Below are 21,428 nucleotides of genomic sequence, written 5' to 3' on the forward strand. Positions count from 1 at the left end.
GTTGCATGTTAGCAATATTTGGTATTGTGAACTACTTCTTTTAGCAATTTCCTGCAGCTGGGTAGCAGTCTAAGCGGAGCATGTACTGGGCCTAATGATTTAATCTTCCTGTCACAATCTGCGGCTATTCGCAAGCCACAGGCAACACATAGGCAGCAAAAGGATTTCCCTGGAGGCCTGAAATTTAAACGAGGGGAAATGATGATTTTTACAGCAATTATGCAAATGCCAACAGATCTTTAAGAAACAGCAGAAAGGAAACACAGACTTAACCAGTTTGTTACACGGCCTATGCAATTTATTTACAGTTTGACATTCCCATTTTGGGCTTCTCTCTATTTAAACATATTCTAACAGTTTTCCCATGTGACATAGGACACAGGAAGGAATCGATTAATTGGTGGTTCCATATTCACAAAGATTAACAAAGTCTGTAAACATTTTGTCAAGTTTTGTCGGCGCGCACACACATGCACAGAAATGCAACACAAAACATCTAGATGACACTTGGGCCCTAACAGGGGCAGAGGAAGGGGGCCGGGGCAGACTGCCCCGGGTGTCATCACTGAGGGGGGTGACATTCGACATGGCGGCCACCCGTGACTCCCAAGCCTACCCCGAGCCGTCGGGGGAAGGGGCGGAGGTGCGCCGCCTTGCTAGCCACCTTCTCCCTTCGTTTTGACAACTTGGGGGAGGTTTGGGAGTCGCGTTTGGGCAGTGCGCCCTTGCCCCCTGCTCCCAGGCTGCTTCCTGGGGGGAGGGGAAGCCTCCCCTGAGCTGGCAAAAGGAAGACAGAAGGGAGGAAGGCTCCTGGCAAAGCAGCGCAACTCCCTTCTCCCCCTGAAAGCAGCCTGCTATGGGCAGCTCACTCTGCCCTCATGGGCATCTCTCCCCCTGAGACACTCGCCCCGCCCCCATGGCCCCACCCCCAGGTGCACAGCATGTGTGCCGCTCTGGGTGCCGGAGCAGCTAGCTCCGCCTCTGGGCCCTAACCCTGATATCTGTGCACACATGTCTTCAAGGCCTGTCTAATTCCTCAGGTGACGTCTCTCCAATATAAAAAGCTATGACATGAATTCATTTATGACTGTTATTCCACAGATTTTGCACCCTCTCTGTAACAGCCCTTCTAGCTCTTCCATCAGAGAACCTTTGAAAGCACTGCCTTATTCCAGGAGGGGCTATCTCGCCCCTGCCTGCTTCTGCGCCTGCTTTTTATTGCTTTACTCACTCACTCCTTTCGGCTGACACATAGATTCCTTGGAGAATACTTTCCCCCACACACTCTGGTATGGAATATAAAGAATCAAGGAATTGATCTACAGTCCATTTTTAAAGTGCCAGAGTTTGGTGGTGGCTGAGCTTGTGGAGCATGGTTGTCATCTGATTGCTTTATTGAAAGTCCTTGGCCCATCAAACAGCGAATTAAAATGTAAAGCTGGAGGTTTTAAAGGACTTGCTAAACTATCTACACCACCCTTTTCAGGAGCATGGCATGTGTTTGGCCTCTGTTGGCCTTGCAAGTCTAAACGGTGCTTTATGAACAAGTCCTAAAATGATTTTCAAGTAACATTTCCTTCTAGCTGAGAAATGATATGAATGGACAATGATAAAACAAGGAAGGGCAATAACCTTCTTATAGATCGCAGGTATGATGGATTCTGTGTAATCCACAGTAACATTTAGTATCTTCAGAGTTTTTCCTAATATGCCATCAGTTCACCCCCTGAAAACTCTGGCTGTGACATAGTTGCTGGGAGAGCCATTGCTCTGAAGTGCGGGGTGTGCCTTTTACAACCACAGGGTCTCTCGGTAGTTCAGTCGTTGTCATTCTCCCACAGAGATACTCTGAAAAGTTTTTATTAGGTTTTCTAGACCGAAAATGTAGCCATGATCTGGTCCCTCATAGATGGTGTGATTAAACCTAGAGCCTTTGTTGGTTGTATGAGCAAAGTCTATCATACGGACATCTACTTTGGGGTGGCTGTTTCCATGTGGAAGAGAGCAGCTGCTATGCTGACAGTGTCCCTGAGGGTGATTGTCTGAAGGCGTTGCTTTCTCCAGTCCCTCATAGTTTATGAGAAGCGAGCTGGAGTAGAACCGGTAAGAGTTCTGCTTTTTGATGATCGACAGCAGAGCCTTCAACTGAGACACAATGGGTTCCACAAGATCCGTTCGGAGGCGATTCCCATTATGAAGAAACTGCAAGAGGGCTTGCCTGAAGCCGTCTGGTGAGAGTTTCCGACCATAGTACTTATCTTTGCAGAGATATTGAACAGTGTCTGCCTGGTAGACCTTGGGAAAAAGGAACAAAGGACAACACATTAGCCGTTTGAGAAGTTATTTTCGATAGGTTGTTCTTATTTTTAGGGTGTTACAGGAATCTTAATTGTTTTAGCAACAACAGCTACTCTGAGGGGATTTTGTTACTGATTTTCAACAACATGAGGACTGTACTCTGTTTTTGCATAAAAAAGTAGGAAGTGGTTTTTTTTAAAAAGCTATAATATTTAGGAGGTATCTTTCACCTTTCTATGCTAGACAACCTTCACAAATCAACAAATATTTCAGGTTTATTATCTCAATATTTTTTTTTTACAAAGGAAATAGTCAGGCTAAAGCTGAGCTGTAAAATCAATAATGTTATTTTTTCTAACGCTACATTCTCAGTTGGTATATATTATAGTTTCATTCCAAGCCCTATTTCTTTGTACCGTTGAAGAATGTACTCTCTGATGACACACCGGTGTGCTTCTTTTCTTTTTTTGAAACACTAGAATGAGCTGTTCTTACCTGCATCCCACAAATACGGGCTCCAAGGGATGCTGATGTGCTCTGTTCACACTTCTTTATTTGGCGTGCTTTCTTCTCTTCTGATGCATCATCACCATGCTGTCTGGTTCCCATCTTCAAGTCCAGAATGCAAGGGCATTTATATTTGGATACCACATTTTCAAGCAACAAAAATTCTGGACACATGAGTTAAGGAAATCAATTTTTTTTACTTAGGTTTACAACTGTAGCAAAACTTTGCAGTCCACCTGCGCTAGCTCCCCTGACCAGCTTTTTGTTTCCATCTCAACTCATTTATCCTGGGGGTATTCTACTGCCTCTGAGCTGTCCATCATTTTCAGTCACTGCTAAAGGCTGGTGGAGGCTTTCCAGGTATAAAGGACACCAACCAATGCATAAAGGTTGCTAGGAAGTTCTTATTACATGATTGGGCTTTGAGATGTGTATCAGGAGCTGGGTCTTACATGACTTCAGACAGATTTTTGTGCATGTAGACTCCCCCCCCCCCTTTTCCACTGAGTGACATAAAGTAGAGCTGAAAGGAAAATCAGAGCAAATCCAGACTGCTTAAAACTTCCCTTTGAAACTTTTACATTTGAATGCATAGCTTTTAAAAATTGTCAAAGTGATATTAGAGGAGTGCAAAACTCAGCTTTTCATATTTTGAAACTCAGCTTCCTATACATGAAATAAAACAGTGAAGCTAAAAATCTATGAGATGCAATTCTCCTCCCTCCGATATTGTGAACATGGTACATTGTGACAGAGAACTTCTGTTATAAGGTGGACTAGAAATAATATAAATAAACATTTATTTGCATTTTTTTTTATTGTTTCAGTATTTTTGCGACAAGGTTCATACAGAGCTTGGGAATGTGGGCAAAATCCAGCATATATTAGTTGTGGCTAACACTGTGATACCTGCCTGCTTGTAAGTATGTCCCATTGAGTTCCATGCACTTACTCCCAAGTAAGTGTTCCAGCCCTAGTCCCACTGAAACAAATGCCATTACTTATTATGACTAAACTGTACGGGATTGTTCCTTATGTATTTCTATTTTATCCAGTACTACTAGAGCCTAAAATTAGAACAAGTTATCCATGATATATATATGTATGTTGAAATGCTCATCTATTATTAAAAGTGAAAGGGATACTGGGAGTTCTGCATTGCAACCTTGGGATTATAAAAATAAAATAAAATGTAGAAAAACAGCTAGGAAAAAGATACGATGAAGTTTGTTCTCATTATACTTCGAAGACATGCGGTTTAGATGCTGTTTATGGCAGTACAGTCCCCAGGGATTATAGCTGTTCTTTTCTGGCTGGTTCCCATTGGCATCCTCCATAATTGAAGACACGTCTCTGTGGTACTGAAGGTCTGTCTGTAATACCGCTTTCCCCTGGCAGCTACGCACAATGCAAAAGAAAAAGGAGGGGGGATATGATTAGCCTACTATCTAGAAGTAATAGCCTATCATCTGCCCCTAAACATGTTTGCAGGTAACTCACAGGGGTTACGTTCTGGAGATGGCATGTATATACAAAAACATGTATAGTCCAAGCAACCCTTTGGAACTGCCACATGGGCAATCTGACCTTATGGAGATGGCATGCTGGTCTTACCTCCCACCCTCCCAGCAAGGCTTTTAAGCTCTCCACCTTGCCTGAGAGGCTCTCAAGTGGATTTTTATATGCACTGGGAAAGCCCTGCACAGAAAGAGCTCTGAAGCTCTCTGTGTTCCATGCATTTGATTTGTGTGATTTCGACCGGTTTGTTTGCAATCATGCAAAGTTGAAATTGTGTAAGTTAAACATGCGTAAGCGCCAGTGACACCAGTAAAACTTAGTGCATAGTTCTAAGCCTGGCTGGGATGTGTCATTGAACTCTGATGGTGCCTCTCGCATGTCTGCATAGAGAATAGAAAGGTGTGTGCAGAAACTACCCAACAAAGGTAACATTTACATCCATTGCCGTGTCCAATTTTCCCTCTGGCCCCAACCACTACTGCCATGTGGCCCTTTGGAAGGTTGCCCAGACAGGAAAGCGGCCCTCAGACAACATGGTTCTTCATTCCTGGTTTAGTTTATGAGGGAAGGAGATATGGCCCCTTACTGAAGCCAAGTGCACTAACTTCTGTTCAACATGTGATGCTTTAAACAAGGACTTTGCCACTGAAAAGAGTTACGTCCCTTGGTATGAAAGCTGAATGCGTTTCCAATTGCTCTCAGTGCTTTTGCATCCCTTGGGATAGACTAATGTTATGTGCAGTTCCTATTTCCATGTGGAATTCCCATTTCTTGAGCTACCCTCAAGGATGAGGACAACCTGAGTTCAACCCAGGTGTGTTCACTGCTGCTTTGTGAAGCAGGGGCATTGCACAGGTGCATGTTTTGCTGGAGGTGGGCTCCTTACCTGTCTTTGGTGGTGTTTGTGAGTGGGCCATGATTCCATTTGACAAACGTGTGGTCACCACTGCTGGTGTTTGCCTGGTTGAGCTTCTGCCAAATTGTCATTGAAGACTCCTTGGAGGCATTGTCCAGGGAACTGCGGTTATCTGTTTGCGGGCAGGCTATGAGGCTCAAATTGCCCATGCTGTCCTTCTTGAGGTGTACAGAAACAATACCTTTAAAGGGAAAACAAAAATGAAAATGTGAGAGATGTAAGTTCACCTGCCGTACAGTATATTGGTGCTTGGATGAACAAAAAGGTTCACAAGTACTTTTAACGAGACAGTCAGTTACCCTTGCAATTTACGTCCACTGAGAACCTCTGCAAATATTGGTTTCGTCCAAATTACCTAGGGTGGAATTCACCTAATAAACCCCATTTGCACAAGAGGGATTCCCCTCCCCCAATGGACCCCCCCAATTAGCTCTGGGGAAGTCAGGGGAACCCCTAAGAATAGCACGGGAGGTGGGGTGAGGGGGGGTTGTTCCACCTGGCAAGCTGCAATGCCTGTGCAGATGGAACATTCATCACAATGCAATGTTGGATTCCAACCTTCATTTGTGAATTTGGTTAGTACGCCATAGATCATTTGTGAAGCCATTGCCTACGTTTGGTTAGGGCAAAAATGAAATGACTGTGGCTTCTTGGGATGCTATCATACAACCACAGAATTGTAGAGTTGGAAGGGACCACAAGGGTCGAAAAATGCAGGAATCTTTTGCCCAATGTGGGGCTCAAACTCAGGACACTGAGATTAAGAATCTCATGCTCTACCAGCTGAGCTGTCCCAGCAGTATTGCGTGAAGCACACTTAGCTTTGGAGGTCACCTGGGCCTCTAGCAACAAAGATGGATCCAGAAGCACCCTCAGACTATGAACCTGCTCTCTGTGGAGAGTGTGGCTATATTGTGCGAAGAGAACTTATGAAAGCATTTGTAGTTGCATAGGAAGCTACAGACAGTTCTAAGCTAGTTCTATTTAGATCTTTGACTTTCAGGAGTCAAGCATGTTCCCTGGCATGTGTCAGAAAACAGTGCTTGACCTCTCTGAAATGCCTTTTCCTTTCATCTCCATTCCAACACTGTACTTCATATGAAATCTATCCTATAAACTGGAGCGTGGGGCAAATGACCTAAAGTGCAGCATGGGTGTGTGTGTGTGTGTGTGTGAGAAGTGAGTGCTGAACCCTCCCCTAACCTGAAGCTGCTTTTCCTATCTCTGCCTCTCTCAGTGGAAGTTACATCCAGTATTTCCACTGGGGGAAATGGCTAGGGAAGTGTTTTAAGAGAATAAAGTATGAGTTCAGTGTTCTCTTCCTGCACTTCAAATTGATCCCAACTCCTGCTTTACAGGAATTCAGCAACAGTTTGATTTTAAGGCATGGCTCTCCTGCCATACACAACTTTACTTCACTGTTAGTAACTGTTCCTGTGCAGAACCCAAACCTTTAAATAAGGCAATCAGATAAAAAAAACCAGTTCCTGAAACCAGGAAACTTACAAGCGTTCTTAAAGCTTGATTGTGTCCCGTCCCCCCGACCTCTGCTGCCCTCTCATCTGTAACTGGGACTAAAGCAGTGGTAAGTGGTCTTATTATCTACCCTTTAGCCTTTCCTTTATATATGAGATCTGCTGCTTTGCACGTTCTAGAATAGCACAGGCCCTTACCCACATTGCTCAGATTTCACATGTGTGGCAATAGGTATTGCCCTAAAATAAAACACCATGGAAAACGCAAGCAAGGTCTGGCGTATTTAAGACAGCGGATCTTGTTGTTGGAATATTTTAGAGCAGGATATTCCAAGCAGGAACAAGTGTGACGGTATCGTACCAAAATAGCCCTCATTATTGTTCATTTGTTCATTTGGGTTTTATCTTGCCATGTCCCAAAGGCTAAAAGCTCAGAATAGTCCATGGGCAGAATGCCTGTTCTTATCCCTGATCCTTAAACCCGTGAGAGCCCTTGTGGTGTAGTGGTTAGAGTGCTGGAGACCAGAATTCAAATCCTCACTTGGCCATGAAGTTCCCTGGCCAGTTGCTGCCTTTGAACCTAAGCTCAAGGATTAAATGAGGAGGGGGTAGAACCATGTATGCCACCTGGAGCTCCTTGGATAAAAGATGGCATATAAATGCATTAATAATAATAACTGTAATAATAGTTTGGGAGGGCAGTAGTTCCAAATTAGTTGTCTGCTACACCTGTGATGCTTCAGCTGAGGTTTTTGTTGTTGTAAAAAGAAACAAACAGATGCTGTATCAAAGCGGTTTTTGAAATGCATGCTTGCACAATTAAAAAGCTGCCTTGCACTAACTGCAGAGTCCCCCCCAACCCCCCCACGCATCCACATTTTCTTTTTGTTTTATATAGGCCATTGAGAAACAACATAAGCCAAAATGGCATGTCCTTTCCTCAAGGAAAAACAAAAGGTGATAAAGCAAGAGAAAGAGGGAAGAAAGAGAAGAGGCACATCTAAGAAGGGCTGGTTGTAGAGATCAGATAAATTCCAGCCCAAATGCCTTTTCTCCCCCTCTCCCCCCTGGAGGGCAGAACCTCAGGTTTGCAAGTGGTGCTATACCAGAAGAATCGTGGCCTGTATGAATGGATAAATCTTCAATATCCTACATCCAAATTGGGGCTGCGAGGCAACCACCTGGAGAGCTACCCGATACTGTGAAAATCAGGACTAAGGTATAGGATTAAGCCACGGGTTGTGACAAGGCAGCCCCAAAGAGAGAGTCCCTAATCTACTGCGCCAAACTTGCACCCTGTATTTCAGTGAAGTTCCTTCCTGCTGACTTTAATGGGACTCACATGGCTGAAGTGCCAGCTGGGTAACCTTTTATATATTTACTCCACTCCCAATAAAGCCTGAGTGATCACACTTGCAGCCCAGAACATCTCAAATGACAGATTGCTTTCGGGCATGGCTTGCAGAGGAGGCAGCTTTGACCTTTGGAAGAAAGGCCAGCGGCAGTTGTCCCTCTTCCTTCAGGCACAGCTACACTGCGCTTTTCATCCCCAGCTCTGACTTCCGCACTGCGGGGCCAGCTGAAGAGTCTTTTGCATAGTGACTGCCCTTTGAGGATTAGTCTGGACTCCTCTGGGCCATGTGAGCTGCTCACAGCAGTGCCCAGAGGCCTCCAAATCTTCTGGTGGGAACTCGGGACAGGGCAGGCTTGCCAACTGACGCCCTTCTGCCCTGCGGCTGTGTGCTGGCAGGCATTTTACAGATGTTGCTCCACATATTAGCCCCTTCCACAGATACCGAGTGCGGGAGATTTGATGAAGCACGAGGACCTGGTTTTCTTCTCTATTCCAAAACCTGGAGATAGCCAACATCCCCGATTTTGTCAATATTTGATGAGTGGCAGAGGAATCCAAACCACGGCCAAGCAGTTGTGAGATATGATGGAGGAACATAGCCTGGGTGGTGCCTGACGCCATCAAATGGCAACAGTGAGTCTGGCTAAGGATGCAGCAGATCCTGAGCCTGCTCAGTAGCTCACCTGCCCCTCAATGCCCCATTTCGGGGCTTTCCCTAAGCTGTCAGAAGCTGGAAGCCCACCGGCAGACCTTCCACCTTGCACATGCTGGCAGAGCTATTGTGGGCTGGGTGGATGGAGACTTCTACCCCATCCAATATCCCCCTCCAGCAGGGCAGACTGAGGGTTTGGATTGCACCCTAAATGTATTTTTGTAGGTAATCTCCTGCACTGTTAACTCCAGGAGCTGTTATCTGTCCACTGTCTTACAGGGGGGAAATGCTCATAAAGCACAGCATCTTCTTACTCTACTAACCTAGTTCTGCATGTATTTCACATTCAAGATGCTTCCCTAGCCTGACTCAGGTATCCTAAGCAGCTGTTGTCTTTTGGTGATCAGCATTAAGACTCTTGGGGCCCTCCTCTTTTTCACAGCTGCTCAAAATGTAAGACCAGCACAGATATATGGCTGTGCTTGAATGGCTGCTCCCACAGCAGATAGCTTCTGTGCTGCAGAGTTAAACCAAAAGCAGAGACAGAAGTACTGAAAGGTCTCTTATTTTCAGCAGAATTGGCCAGTGTTGGGCAATCTGAGATCAGTATGATTTCCACCTCTTGATTATGGGGTGTTGGGAATGCTGAACTAACGTGCTCTCAACATGCAGAAATTCTTGGTCCTGACTCTGGCTGTATACCCTAAGAGGTGGGGGGAAACACCAGATCTATTTTTGTTCATGAATCAATTAGTGTTGTGTGTGTCTGCCAAACAAGGAGGAGGGAATAGACACTGAATGGCTGCATAACATAACATTTTGTCCAAGACCAAGAAGTCTTAAACATAGCCTAAAACTCATGCACTGGAACAGAATCAGAAATTTTGGAAGGGATCTGAAGGACCATGCAGTCTAATCTGAGGCAAAGCATCCTATTCTGTAGGCATATGTAATGAATGCCAGCTCAATTCTTCTTGAAAATCTCTGAAGGAGAGGTTCTGTACTCTACCTATACTTGTTAAACTTTGTTCCCAATGATCAGTAAGCTAGTGGCAAAACCCTGACATTTCCAAAGTGAGTTGACCTTTCATAGGTTAAAGCAGCAGTGAGGGAGCCACTTCCCTATAGTTTATTTCCATATCTCAACAGTTACATTTGGAGGTTTGGGACCAATTGGTTGGGACCCACACTTTTTGCAAACACAACCTATTTCTCTTGACCTGATGCAATTGGTGTATACTAATTGGAATGGCCAACCAGTATTTTTATGGCAAAGCTCAGTCGAAGAATGGGCTAGAGAATTAATTGTCACATATTTCAGAGAAGGGGGGCACACGCATGTTAATCTGTTGCAACAAAACTAGCCAAGAGTTTCATGGCACCTCATTTCACTGGTATGTGCAACATATGATCAAAAAAACCACCAGCACATGTAACTTGGTTTCAGTGCATGAGCTTCTGCAATGGGCTTTGCTACAGTTTAGAATATATCACCCAAGGGGCAAAAGCTGTTACCAGATTTCTACATCCTGAAGGCTTGGTTTAGCCTTCATTTTGGTACCCCTGGTGATTCAGTTGGGGTATGTGTATAGCAAATTAGTCAGGCAGAGAGTATTTATAGAAGGTATCAGCATGCTAGAAGCATCTCAGCAATTCTCAGAAGCTGTTTTGCTGTGTAGCTGTTGAATGGTTTCTTTAAATGTAAAGGTTCATCATTGTTCCACTCGATGTGTATATCTTAAAGGGGCCAGAGCAAGGGCCAGAGCAAGATAACGAGACCCAACTTTAAAGCTGTGAAACATAGCAGGTGCTGCTGAGTTGTATTTGATTAAGGTGTGTCAGCATTTGGGTTTAGTATATAAGGAGCAGCACCTAGCTCTCCCATTACCCTGGGTTTGGGTTGGTGGTTGGGTCTGGTTTGGTTGTTAATGTATTTAGTGTAAATGGAGTTTTTGTTTTTCTTATTAAAACCTTGTTTAAGTTATTTTTGAGTCCTTTTCATTTTTAATGCATGATCTCCCCAGCAAGCTATCTGCAGCGCTACCATACTGCAAATAGCCAACATCTTTGGTTATGGGCCCAGCTGCTGAGTGGATGACTGCATATTTTTGGACTCTGAGAAAGGTTTGAAAACTCCTTCTCCTGTTAGTGTAATTTTTTGTGGGTCTGGAAGAGTTCCAGAATGGTTGACCGGGTTCCTGAAGCTGAGAAGGCTCTGGTCTTCCCACAGCTAACAGATGAGAACTATAGTTTATGGTCTTTTCGGGTGGAGGCACTTTTGACCTCTAGAGAAGTATGGACCTATGTAACTGATGACCCTCCTGACCCTGTAACTAATGCTTGGTCGAAAGGAGATGCAAAAGCCAGGGCGATAATTAATTTGGCAGTCAGCGACCAGCAAGTAGTCTATATAAGAAATAAGAAAACTGCCAAAGAAATGTGGGACAGTCTTGCAGCAGTGCATGTTAGAAAAGAGTCAGCATCTGCATTGACGTTTTTCAAGCAGTTGTACCAGACGAAGTTGCAGCCTGGTGGTGATTTGGCAGCACACTTGAGACGTCTGGAGGCAATACGCGGCGAATTAATTCGAAGGGACATGGTGATACCTGATATTCAGTATGTTTTTATCATCCTTTGTTCCCTTAATGAGGACTTTGATGGTATAGCTAGCCAGATATCTGCTGTTCCACCAGCACAATTAACTGTGGAAGGGGTAACAGCAAGATTAATGGGCGAGTTGGATAGAAGGGAGGCTTGTGCCATAAGCACTCCTATTTCCAGAAAGAATGAGGAACGCCATATGCAAACCTGTGGTGATACAACTGCATTTAAAGCTGCAAAGCGTTGTTGGTTCTGCAATAAGCAAGGACATTTTGCAAAGGACTGCAGAGCCAAAAGAAAGCAAAGTACTCCCAAGTCTGTTTCTGTTCGTCAGTCACGGTTGTCAGCCCAACAGCAGACATCGTATAGTAAAGACGGAAACGAGCCGCGAGCTTTTCATGCTTGGACTACAAATCGTAAAAGAATTAAAGATGCCAAGTGGAAGTCTTTTATTATAGACTCTGGAGCATCTCAGCACATCTGCAATGATCGAAGCTTGTTTATTTCTTTCGAAGAGGAAATTGGTAATGTACATTTAGCCAATTCACAAGTCTTGCAGTCGCTTGGCAGAGGTACTGTTAAACTTGACTCTTTAAACATTACAATAGCAAACTGCATTTACTGCCCGTCAGTGGACAATTTATTGTCAGTAAGGTGCTTTGCTCGTCAAGGCATAACTGTGCGTTTCTTAAAATCAATGTGTGAGTTTTTTGATGGGAACAAACGTTTATTGTATGCCCGGGACTCTGATGGTTTATATAGACTGTATTTTCGCACCTACTCCCAATCGCCTATAAATTGCAGAGCAGCACAGTCAAGCCAGGGGTTGAGGAATGTAAGGCCTCATTCCGGGTGTGTCCATGAGGCGCACAGAATTCTGGGACACCTGAATTTTGCTGATGTAATTAAGACAAAGAATATCGTTAATGGCCTCAACTTAAAACCATGTAAATTCTTTATGCAATGTCTATCCTGTTGCAAGAATAAGATTAAGGTTGCACGCAAGGGTAGGTGCTCAGATAGGAAAGTAACTGAACCATTTGAGCGTGTACATTGTGATTTAGTTGGGCCACTCCCACCATCATTAGGAGGTTCTAAGTACTGGCTTACTCTGATAGACCAGTATAGTAGATACTGTTGGACTTATGCAATAGCTGAGAAGTCCCAAGCATTTGAAAAGTATAAAGTTTTTTGCAACTGGGTAAAAACGCACTTTAACAAACCAATTAAGAACCTATTTTCTGACCGGGGCGGGGAATTTGTTTCTGAGGATTTTGAGAAATTCCTGGAAGCGCAGGGGACTACTCATGAGTTATCTTGCCCCCGAAGTCCCTGGCAAAATGGGCTTGTTGAAGTTGTGCAGCGTGACCTACAGGCAGGGGTTAAAACGTATCTGCATGATGCTAATCTGCCCAAAGACTTTTGGGCTGAAGCACTTAATGCATTTTGTTACGTTAGAAATCGCAGTTATCATACTGGTTTAGATGTCACCCCCTATGAGAAACTGTTTAAAAAACGCCCTAATCTGAAATACCTCCGCATTTGGGGTTCAGATGTAATTATGCATTATCCTGCTAAGCAAAAATTGGGTGAACGTAGTGTCCAGGGAAAATTAATGGGCTACCAGCAGGGGGCGTACAGAATTTACATACCAGCAACTGGCAAATTTCATATTACCAGAAGCATGATACAAACTGTAAATTGGAATGGAGTTGCTGTCTTCCAAGATACTGATGGTATAGATAATACTGAGGAAGAAGAGGAAGAAACAGCAGAAGAAGCAGCAGGAAATAGTGCTTCTGAATTAATGGGAAAAGACAAAAAGCCTGTTGAGTCTGATAAATTGTTTGATGATTTAAAGTCACAGGCACCCGAGGGGAGGTCAGATTCTCTTGAGTTTTCTGACCGTGAGCTTAGCCTACAGGCACCTCTTCAATCTGACAATGATTTGCAACCTGAAACTAGTGGTTTACTTAGTCCCATTAAGTCTGAGAAGTCTGACTCTCCTTCTGGACTGAGACGTTCAGATAGAAAGAGACAGAAGCCACAACGATTTGCAGATGAACATTTTAATACTGTGTATGCCAATAAGGTAGTTTTTGAGCCAAAAAGCTACAGTGATGTTCAGAAATTACCTAAGCAACAAGCTGCAAATTGGTATAAAGCTATGAACTCCGAGATAGCTTCTTTAAAAGAGCATAACACTTGGTCTCTTGTACCACAAACCCCAGATATGAGACTTATTGATTCGAAATGGGTTTATAGAGTTAAAACGAATGACAAAAATGAAGTTGTAAGGTACAAAGCAAGATTAGTTGCTAGGGGTTTTCAACAAATTCCAGGCGAAGATTATGATTTGTGTTATTCACCAAGCGTAAAATATGAAACAGTTAAGCTTTTGTTAAAAGATGCATCACAGCGTGGACATTCCGTTTATCACCTAGATATAAAAACTGCATATTTGTTTGCAGATTTAAAAGAACAAATTTTTATGCGTGTTCCTGAAGGCATAGACGCCGCTGAAGGTTTGGTATGCAAATTAAACAAATCCCTTTATGGTCTGCACCAAAGTGGAAGGAATTGGCACCAAACTTTAGCAAAAGAATTGCTGGATATTGGTTTTTCACAAGGAAAGGCAGACAATTGTGTGTTCATAAAGGAAAGGGCAAACTCTGTAACAAAAATATGTGTGTATGTAGATGACGTATTAATTTCTACAAAAACTAAACAGGAATATGAACAGGTGGTATCACAGTTACAGAAGAAATTTGATGTAGTGGAATTAGGCATAGCTAAAAATTACTTATCCATGCAAATTGAGAAAGGCAAAAATGGATCTTTTCTGGTTCATCAAACTGCAAAAATTGATGATCTTGTTGAAATGCTATGTTTAGAAAATGCAAATGGGAAGGAAACACCTATGGTGTGTGGTTTCACCTTTACAGGTGAAGACAAGCCATTTCCTAACAAAACTTTGTATCGTTCTGCTATAGGCAAGCTAAATTTCATTCAAAGAATCTCAAGACCAGATATAACTTATGCTTTTCACTTTCTGGCAAAATTTGTGGAAAAGCCTACTACACAATGTTTCTCTGCTCTTAAGAGAGTGGTAATGTACCTTAAACATACCAAACATTATAGGTTGCAGTTTACAACATGTATTGACAAAGGTTTTGAAATTTTCTGCGATGCATCTCATGCAATGGAACAAAATAATTGCAGGGGTGTGTCTGGTATGGTGTTTTGTTATAACGGTTGTCCATTTGAATGGAAGTCCCAAACACAAACCATTATTTGTCTCTCCACAACAGAAAGTGAATTATGTGCATGCGTTCAGGCCACTCGTGATGTAGAATGGTATCTGCAAGTGTTTGCAGACCTACAGATGCAAGTAACACTACCAGTAAAAGTTTACCTTGATTCCCAGAGTGGACTTGCTATCCTGTGCTCAGAGACCAATACGCAGCGCACTAGAGTCTTAAGGTTACGTTTAGAATTTGTAAAGCAACTAATTGCTGATGAAATGGTTGTATTTGAATATGTTCCTGGTGACAGTCAAATTGCGGACATTTTTACAAAAGCACTTCCAAAGGTTACACATGAAAAACATGTACAAAGTATGCTTTCTGTTTTTGTTCCACAATGATGAACCGCAGGGGAAATGTTGAATGGTTTCTTTAAATGTAAAGGTTCATCATTGTTCCACTCGATGTGTATATCTTAAAGGGGCCAGAGCAAGGGCCAGAGCAAGATAACGAGACCCAACTTTAAAGCTGTGAAACATAGCAGGTGCTGCTGAGTTGTATTTGATTAAGGTGTGTCAGCATTTGGGTTTAGTATATAAGGAGCAGCACCTAGCTCTCCCATTACCCTGGGTTTGAGTTGGTGGTTGGGTCTGGTTTGGTTGTTAATGTATTTAGTGTAAATGGAGTTTTTGTTTTTCTTATTAAAACCTTGTTTAAGTTATTTTTGAGTCCTTTTCATTTTTAATGCATGATCTCCCCAGCAAGCTATCTGCAGCGCTACCATACTGCAAATAGCCAACAGTAGCTCCCTAGCTCCATTCTTGTGTGTATATTTTTAAATTAATAGGCACATTTATTTACTGCCATGTGCAATATGAATCTGGGCAGAACCTGGCCTGAAAAACAAATCTGTAATTTCACAGTAGTTCTCAGCAGGCAGCTTTGGGAAAGAGAGAGAGAGAGAGAGAGAGAGAGAGAGAGAGAGAAGCAAACTTGTCTCAAGGTCATTTTTTCCTGTTGGAAATGCATAAAAGGAGCTGGCATTTCTGTAAACAGGCACTGCAATTCTACGCATGTTTACTCTGAAGTAAGTCCCACTGAACTCCTAAGTACATATGGTTGCAGCCTAGATTGTAGCAATAGTCAAGCAAAGTTTTGCAAAATGGCATTCTTACGCAATGGTCCCTAGGCCTCTGTGAAGCCTTCAGGGTGTATAAAAATAGAACCAAGGTCCAGCCACACTGGTGAATCCAAGCCAGAGAGCACACAGGTATTCCTTTTGACATTTAGGCTACCATTTTGCCTAATGGAAAAGAGCAGAGCCAGCCCAAGATATTTCGCTGTCTGAGGCTGAACAGCTAATGGCACCCCCTCCCTCCACGTTAAGGTAAATAATAATGAAGGCTGGCTAAGTGTTTTTGGCAGCTGAGGCAGGAAATCCCAAAAGTGCCTCTCCTCGGGTGTAAAATATACAATTAAAATTTAAAAAATTGCTGCACAGTATCTTGTATTAATTTAAAATTATTAGTACCTCACCTTGTTTTATACCATTTTAAAATAATTATTGTATATTTCTCATTGGTTTTTTTTTTTTTAAATCAACATTGTTTTAAACTACACATTTAATATCATACTTATCAAATTTTATTGTGTTTTATGTGCTTTGTTTCCTTTTTATCTTCTCTACTGGGCATTGACCAAAATATTTATATCTGAAGCATCTAACTGATGGCAGACCTACTCATGAGTAAACAATCCTGTGGCCATTTGAAGCACCAGGCTGGGTGCAACCCATCCTGGGAGCAGACTTGCACCATGAAAATTCCTCTACCTTCCCTGCCTCCCCCAACTCTAGAGATGGGGAATGTCAGCATGCAGACAGCAGCACAGGAATACCCTGGCTGGAACAATAAGGTACAAACTAAAGAAAGAGACAGAGACAAGACAAAAATCTGCAGAGGTGTCTTGCTCCTCAGACAAGGTTCATGGCTTCATCACCGGAATTGTGGAGATGTAAAATTGTTTTTAAAGTAAAGAGATACATTCTGAAGCTCTTTCTCAAATGGCCATTGAGGGAGCATTAGTTGCCTTTACTGGGTCATGAATAGGGAACACCTCGCATATCCAAGACAAAATATTGGCAAGAGGCTGAGCTAAAAGAGAAGCCTTAAAATGCAGGTGCTCTCTCTAAAACCTCTATATGTTATGCTGCTATGGAAATCTGCCAGCCCAGGGCATGAGGGAAATGCTTTTTATCTTGCCTCAGAGAGAGAGGTGGAGGCATAAGGAGTTTGGGCTGGGGCAGTGTTGTCTTCTGTTGCTTTACTTACAGTCACTAGGGGGAAGTTAATTAACAAAAGTAGAGGAAGTGTGTGAGCTGAACTGCTTTTAACGCGCTTTAGAAAAAATAATGGGAGTGAGCAAAATAATAACTTTTTGGTTAAGGCAGGCAGCAAAGTGTTTGATAGAAGAATATCAGTTTAAGAGCCTCTTATCCCATAATACATATTGATAGTTCACTTCCCTGATCCTATTTTGAAAACGTATTGATTATAAGCTCTTTTAGATCTTTAAGGCTCTATCTTCTTTCACAGATGTTTCATTTGAAACACATTTTATCGTGGGTCTGTGTAGATTAGAGTAACAAAATTTTGTTTTTAGATTTTAAGAAGCATGCTTCTAGATTCCTAATTTGTTTCTTTTTAATCTCTTAACTATGTATAAGCGTCTCTATGCTTTCCTAAGTACTTATAGGCCTCCCAACAGCCTGGTTCTTGGGGCAGCTTGTAATAGAATTAAAAACAAGCTAAAATTTCATACATTTGAATAAAACATGTGGGACCGGTAATAGGGACTCAGAAACTAGCTGATTAAAAATCCCAGGAAAAGGTCTTTGCTTGGCACCAGAAATTCAGTGCGGTTCAACTCATCCAGTTTATGAATTGCTTCACACAGGAAAAGTCCCAAAGCAATTTACAACAACAACCCTATAAAATCCTTTAAAGCAAAACAAACACACTAAATGTGTTCATCCACAGAAAACAAAGAATATAAAATCAGCCATGAAGCCCATGTAAGGACGAACACCGAAAACCAGGTCACAGCTAAAAATCAGAAAAGATACCAAGGCTGGCATTTCACACCTAGGGTACCACCACTGAAAAAGCACTTTCCCCAGTAGAAACCCACTGTACCTCACTCAGCAGGGGCATCTGGAGAAGACCCTTCAAAGAGAACTTTAAGGTTTGGGTAGCTTCAAGTGGTGATGGACAATTCTTCAGGTACCCTGGTCCCAAACTGTGTAATACTTTCAAAGGTCAACACTGCCATTTTTAATTGGTCTCAGTAACAGTTTGGGAGCCAGTGAGGACAGGGAAGCACGGGTGTGATATGGTCATATACACTTTTTCCTGTATACATGGGCATAGCCAGGATTTATGTTGGGAGGGGGCAGGCTTCATCTTAGAGGGAGCAGAACCTCAGTTAAGTATTGGCTATGCCCATGCCTGTAGATATTTGAGGTCCTCTTCAGAGGCCCAGTTCTGAGCACCCCCACCCAGCGAAGTGAGGGAGAGGGTCTTTTCAGGCACAAACCCCTAGCTATGGAATCGCCTCCCCTGAGAGGTTTGCCTGGTGCCTTTTTAATAGTCTTTTCAGCATCAGATGAAGAACTTTTCCTTCTCCCAGGCTTAAAAAAGAAGTCAGAACTTCCCCCACCTGGCACTTTAGAGCAAGCATTGCTGTTTGGTGAGCTGAGAGATAGTGGAATTTGCCTTCTGGAGCATGCGCTACCTCTCTGGGAGAGAGGAGATGATGTCAGCTCTAGACACATGATCCCCAGTGCCAGTTAGATTCAGACAAGATGCCTGGTGTCCTGTATCTTGGCTCACCTTACAATGTGACTTAGGAGAGCAGGAAATGGGCAAAGATCAATGCTGAGTGTTAATGTTGTTTAGACTGATGATGATTCCATCTGCCTGCCCTGCCCCCATGACTTTGCTTTCTAAGACCTTGGATTTCACATCTAAACAAGCACAGCCTTCCAGCAAGTTGCTAATGGAGAGGAAGGGAGATCCCACATTAACCTTTAAGGTAAAGGTAAAGGTACCCCTGCCCGTACGGGCCAGTCTTGACAGACTCTAGGGTTGTGCGCCCATCTCACTTAAGAGGCCGGGGGCCAGCGCTGTCCGGAGACACTTTCTGGGTCACGTGGCCAGCGTGACAAAGCTGCATCTGGCGAGCCAGCGCAGCACACGGAACGCCGTTTACCTTCCCGCTGGTAAGCGGTCCCTATTTATCTACTTGCACCCGGGGGTGCTTTCGAACTGCTAGGTTAGCAGGCGCTGGGACCGAACAACGGGAGCGCACCCCGCTGCGGGGATTCGAACCGCCGACCTTTCGATCGGCAAGCCCTAGGCGCTGAGGCTTTTACCCACAGCGCCACCCGCGTCCCTCAACCTTTAGTTAATGATAAATAGCATGTACAGTAGTACCTCGGGTTAAGAACTTAATTCGTTCTGGAGGTCCATTCTTAACCTGAAACTGTTCTTAACCTGAGGTAGCACTTTAGCTAATGGGGCCTCCCACTGCTGCCATGGCGCGATTTCTGTTCCCATCCTGAAGCAAAGTTCTTAACCCGAGGTACTATTTCTGGGTTAGCGGAGTCTGTAACCTGAAGCGTCTATAACCTGAAGCGCCTGTAACATGAGGTACCACTGTATATAACACTTAATGGAGTATTTTAAAGCTTTACATCACATACATAGGGTTGTATCCAATGCTAGTCCTACTCAGAGCAGATCTTAGTTGGATGCAATCCATTATTATCAGTAATCCTGACAACAACCCCATGTTGCAGGCTGGGAGGAGGAGTAGCTGAAGCTGACGGTGGTTGACCTGCCTAAGACCACCTAGTGAGTTAATAGAAGAGGCGTCATTTGGCCTTCCCAGGTCATGCTCTTCTTAGTCACAGAAGTGCATCAGCTTATTTGAGTACAGCAACATGAATATATTAACCTTATGCAAGAAGACTTCACTGATTTGGGGGGTTCCTGCCAAGAAGAGGGACTGTCAAACAAGCACCTGTTTCTCTCTAAACCAATTCCAGGTGGCAGCCTAGCTCTGTAGGGGAACCCTTGGGGTCTCATTAAAGAAAAAGATCAAATTATTGCTGAGCAAGGGGATGGAAATGCTTCTGGAATGGTCTCAGTGTGCTTGATGAAAGATCTGTGCCAGATCACAAAGAAATGGCAATGTAACAGTGTAACTGCATAAGAACACTACAATGGTACCCAGTGGCGTAGCGTGGGTTGTCAGCACCCGGGGCAAGGCAAGTAATTTGCGCCCCCTAACCCGTGGATTTGCACCCCCTAACCTGTGGATTTGCCCTAACCCCAGATGTTGTGCCCAGTGCGGCCGGCCCCCCCTGCACCCCCCACGCCACGCCACTGATGGTACCTCGGTTTACGAACTTAATCCGTTCCGGAAGTCTGTTCTTAAACCGAGGTGCACTTTCCCTAATGAGGCCTCCCGCCGCCGGTGCCCTTCCACCGTTCGGATTCCGTTCTTAGACCGAGGTAAAGTTCTCAAACCAAGACACTATTTCCGGTTTTGCGGAGTTTGTAAACCAAATCGTTCTTAAACCGGACTGTTCTTAAACCGAGGTATCACTGTATTCAGAAGAAAGGGATGGACAATTAAAATTGCAACCTTAAGAACAAACCAACCCACCATTGTCAACAAGTAGCACTCATTGTCAGAATTAAAACTAAAAGTGCATGTATACTGAAGGGTTGGGGTGGCTTGTAACAGTAGCTGTTGCAGTTTCGAAGACATTTTATCAACAAAAAGTGTGTCTATTAGTGCTCAGCTATAGTCCTGTTTTTCTCATTCTCAGATGCAGTCTCATTATGGAAGGTGAAATGTGCACAGATGGCCTCCTCAAATGGAAATAAACACCATGAATCCCGGGCAGTATTACTTACAAACAGACATTGCAACAAGTGAGATATTTGCAGTGTCAACAGGGAAATTCTAAATGAGGAGGACACCAGAGGCCTCGCCTCTCAGTTGTAAATGGGTTTCCCCTTCTCTTCCTGTTTCTGTATCTTTGAAAGGAGCTTGATCCAGCCCCCTTGTCTTCCATCCTCTTTCCCTCCCGTTTTTTCATGTCTCGTTCCCAGATGTACCTGTGAAGTTTCCTGACCATCTGAGATTGCAATCCTGACAACAACCTTTTGGGGAGCTTGCAGATGTTTCTTCACACAAAGGCACAGCTAGCATGAAAGTAATATGGGTTGTAGTCTGACCTGATAAAACAGCAATGAGAAAACTGTGTCTCTCCAAATGCTGCTGGACTACAACTCCCATTATCCTTGACCATTGGTCAGAGGGCTACAAGTTTGTTTTCAAATCAGATGGAAGGTGGTTTGAGAGAAAGTGTACTAATGTCACACATAAAAAGGTAAAGGTACCCCTGCCCGTACGGGCTAGTCTTGACAGACTCTAGGGTTGTGCGCCCATCTCACTTAAGAGGCCGGGGGCCAGCGCTGTCCGGAGACACTTCCGGGTCACGTGGCCAGCGTGACAAAGCTGCATCTGGCGAGCCAGCGCAGCACACAGAACGCCGTTTACCTTCCCGCTGGTAAGCGGTCCCTATTTATCTACTTGCACCCGGGGGTGCTTTCGAACTGCTAGGTTGGCAGGCGCTGGGACCGAGCAATGGGAGCACACCCCGCTGCGGGGATTCGAACTGCCGACCTTTCGATCGGCAAGCCCTAGGCGCTGAGGCTTTTACCCACAGCGCCACCCGCGTCCTAATGTCACACATACATGGCTTCAAACACCAGCAGCGGGAGTCCAT

At 43.8% G+C, this 21,428-nt stretch overlaps 1 protein-coding gene and 1 long non-coding RNA gene across 3 annotated transcripts in view; one reads left to right on the forward strand and one right to left on the reverse strand.

Moving 5' to 3' along the window:
- Positions 1 to 273: 273 nt before the first annotated feature.
- Positions 274 to 21,428, reverse strand: part of IP6K3 (inositol hexakisphosphate kinase 3) — a 28,274-nt gene continuing 7,119 nt past the window's right edge. Inside the window, exons 1-5 of one of the 2 annotated variants that reach the window (XM_028734054.2) lie at positions 6,746 to 6,835; positions 5,210 to 5,420; positions 4,025 to 4,203; positions 2,794 to 2,969; positions 274 to 2,295 (exon numbers count right to left, since the gene is read on the reverse strand). In XM_028734054.2, coding sequence (XP_028589887.2) covers positions 1,828 to 2,295; positions 2,794 to 2,969; positions 4,025 to 4,203; positions 5,210 to 5,388 — 1,002 coding nt within the window. In that variant the 5' untranslated portion in view covers positions 5,389 to 5,420; positions 6,746 to 6,835 and the 3' untranslated portion in view covers positions 274 to 1,827. Of the gene's footprint in view, positions 2,296 to 2,793; positions 2,970 to 4,024; positions 4,204 to 5,209; positions 5,421 to 6,745; positions 6,836 to 21,428 lie in introns of those variants that run through there. The other variant, XM_028734049.2, reaches the window with a different exon arrangement.
- Positions 15,378 to 21,018, forward strand: LOC114599230 (uncharacterized). Its single transcript, XR_003707271.2, has 3 exons — positions 15,378 to 15,953; positions 16,285 to 16,480; positions 20,463 to 21,018. It is a non-coding gene; the product is annotated as an uncharacterized LOC114599230 (long non-coding RNA).

This window comes from Podarcis muralis, chromosome 5, assembly GCF_964188315.1.
Source record: "Podarcis muralis chromosome 5, rPodMur119.hap1.1, whole genome shotgun sequence".
NCBI classification, from domain to species: Eukaryota; Metazoa; Chordata; class Lepidosauria; order Squamata; family Lacertidae; genus Podarcis; species Podarcis muralis.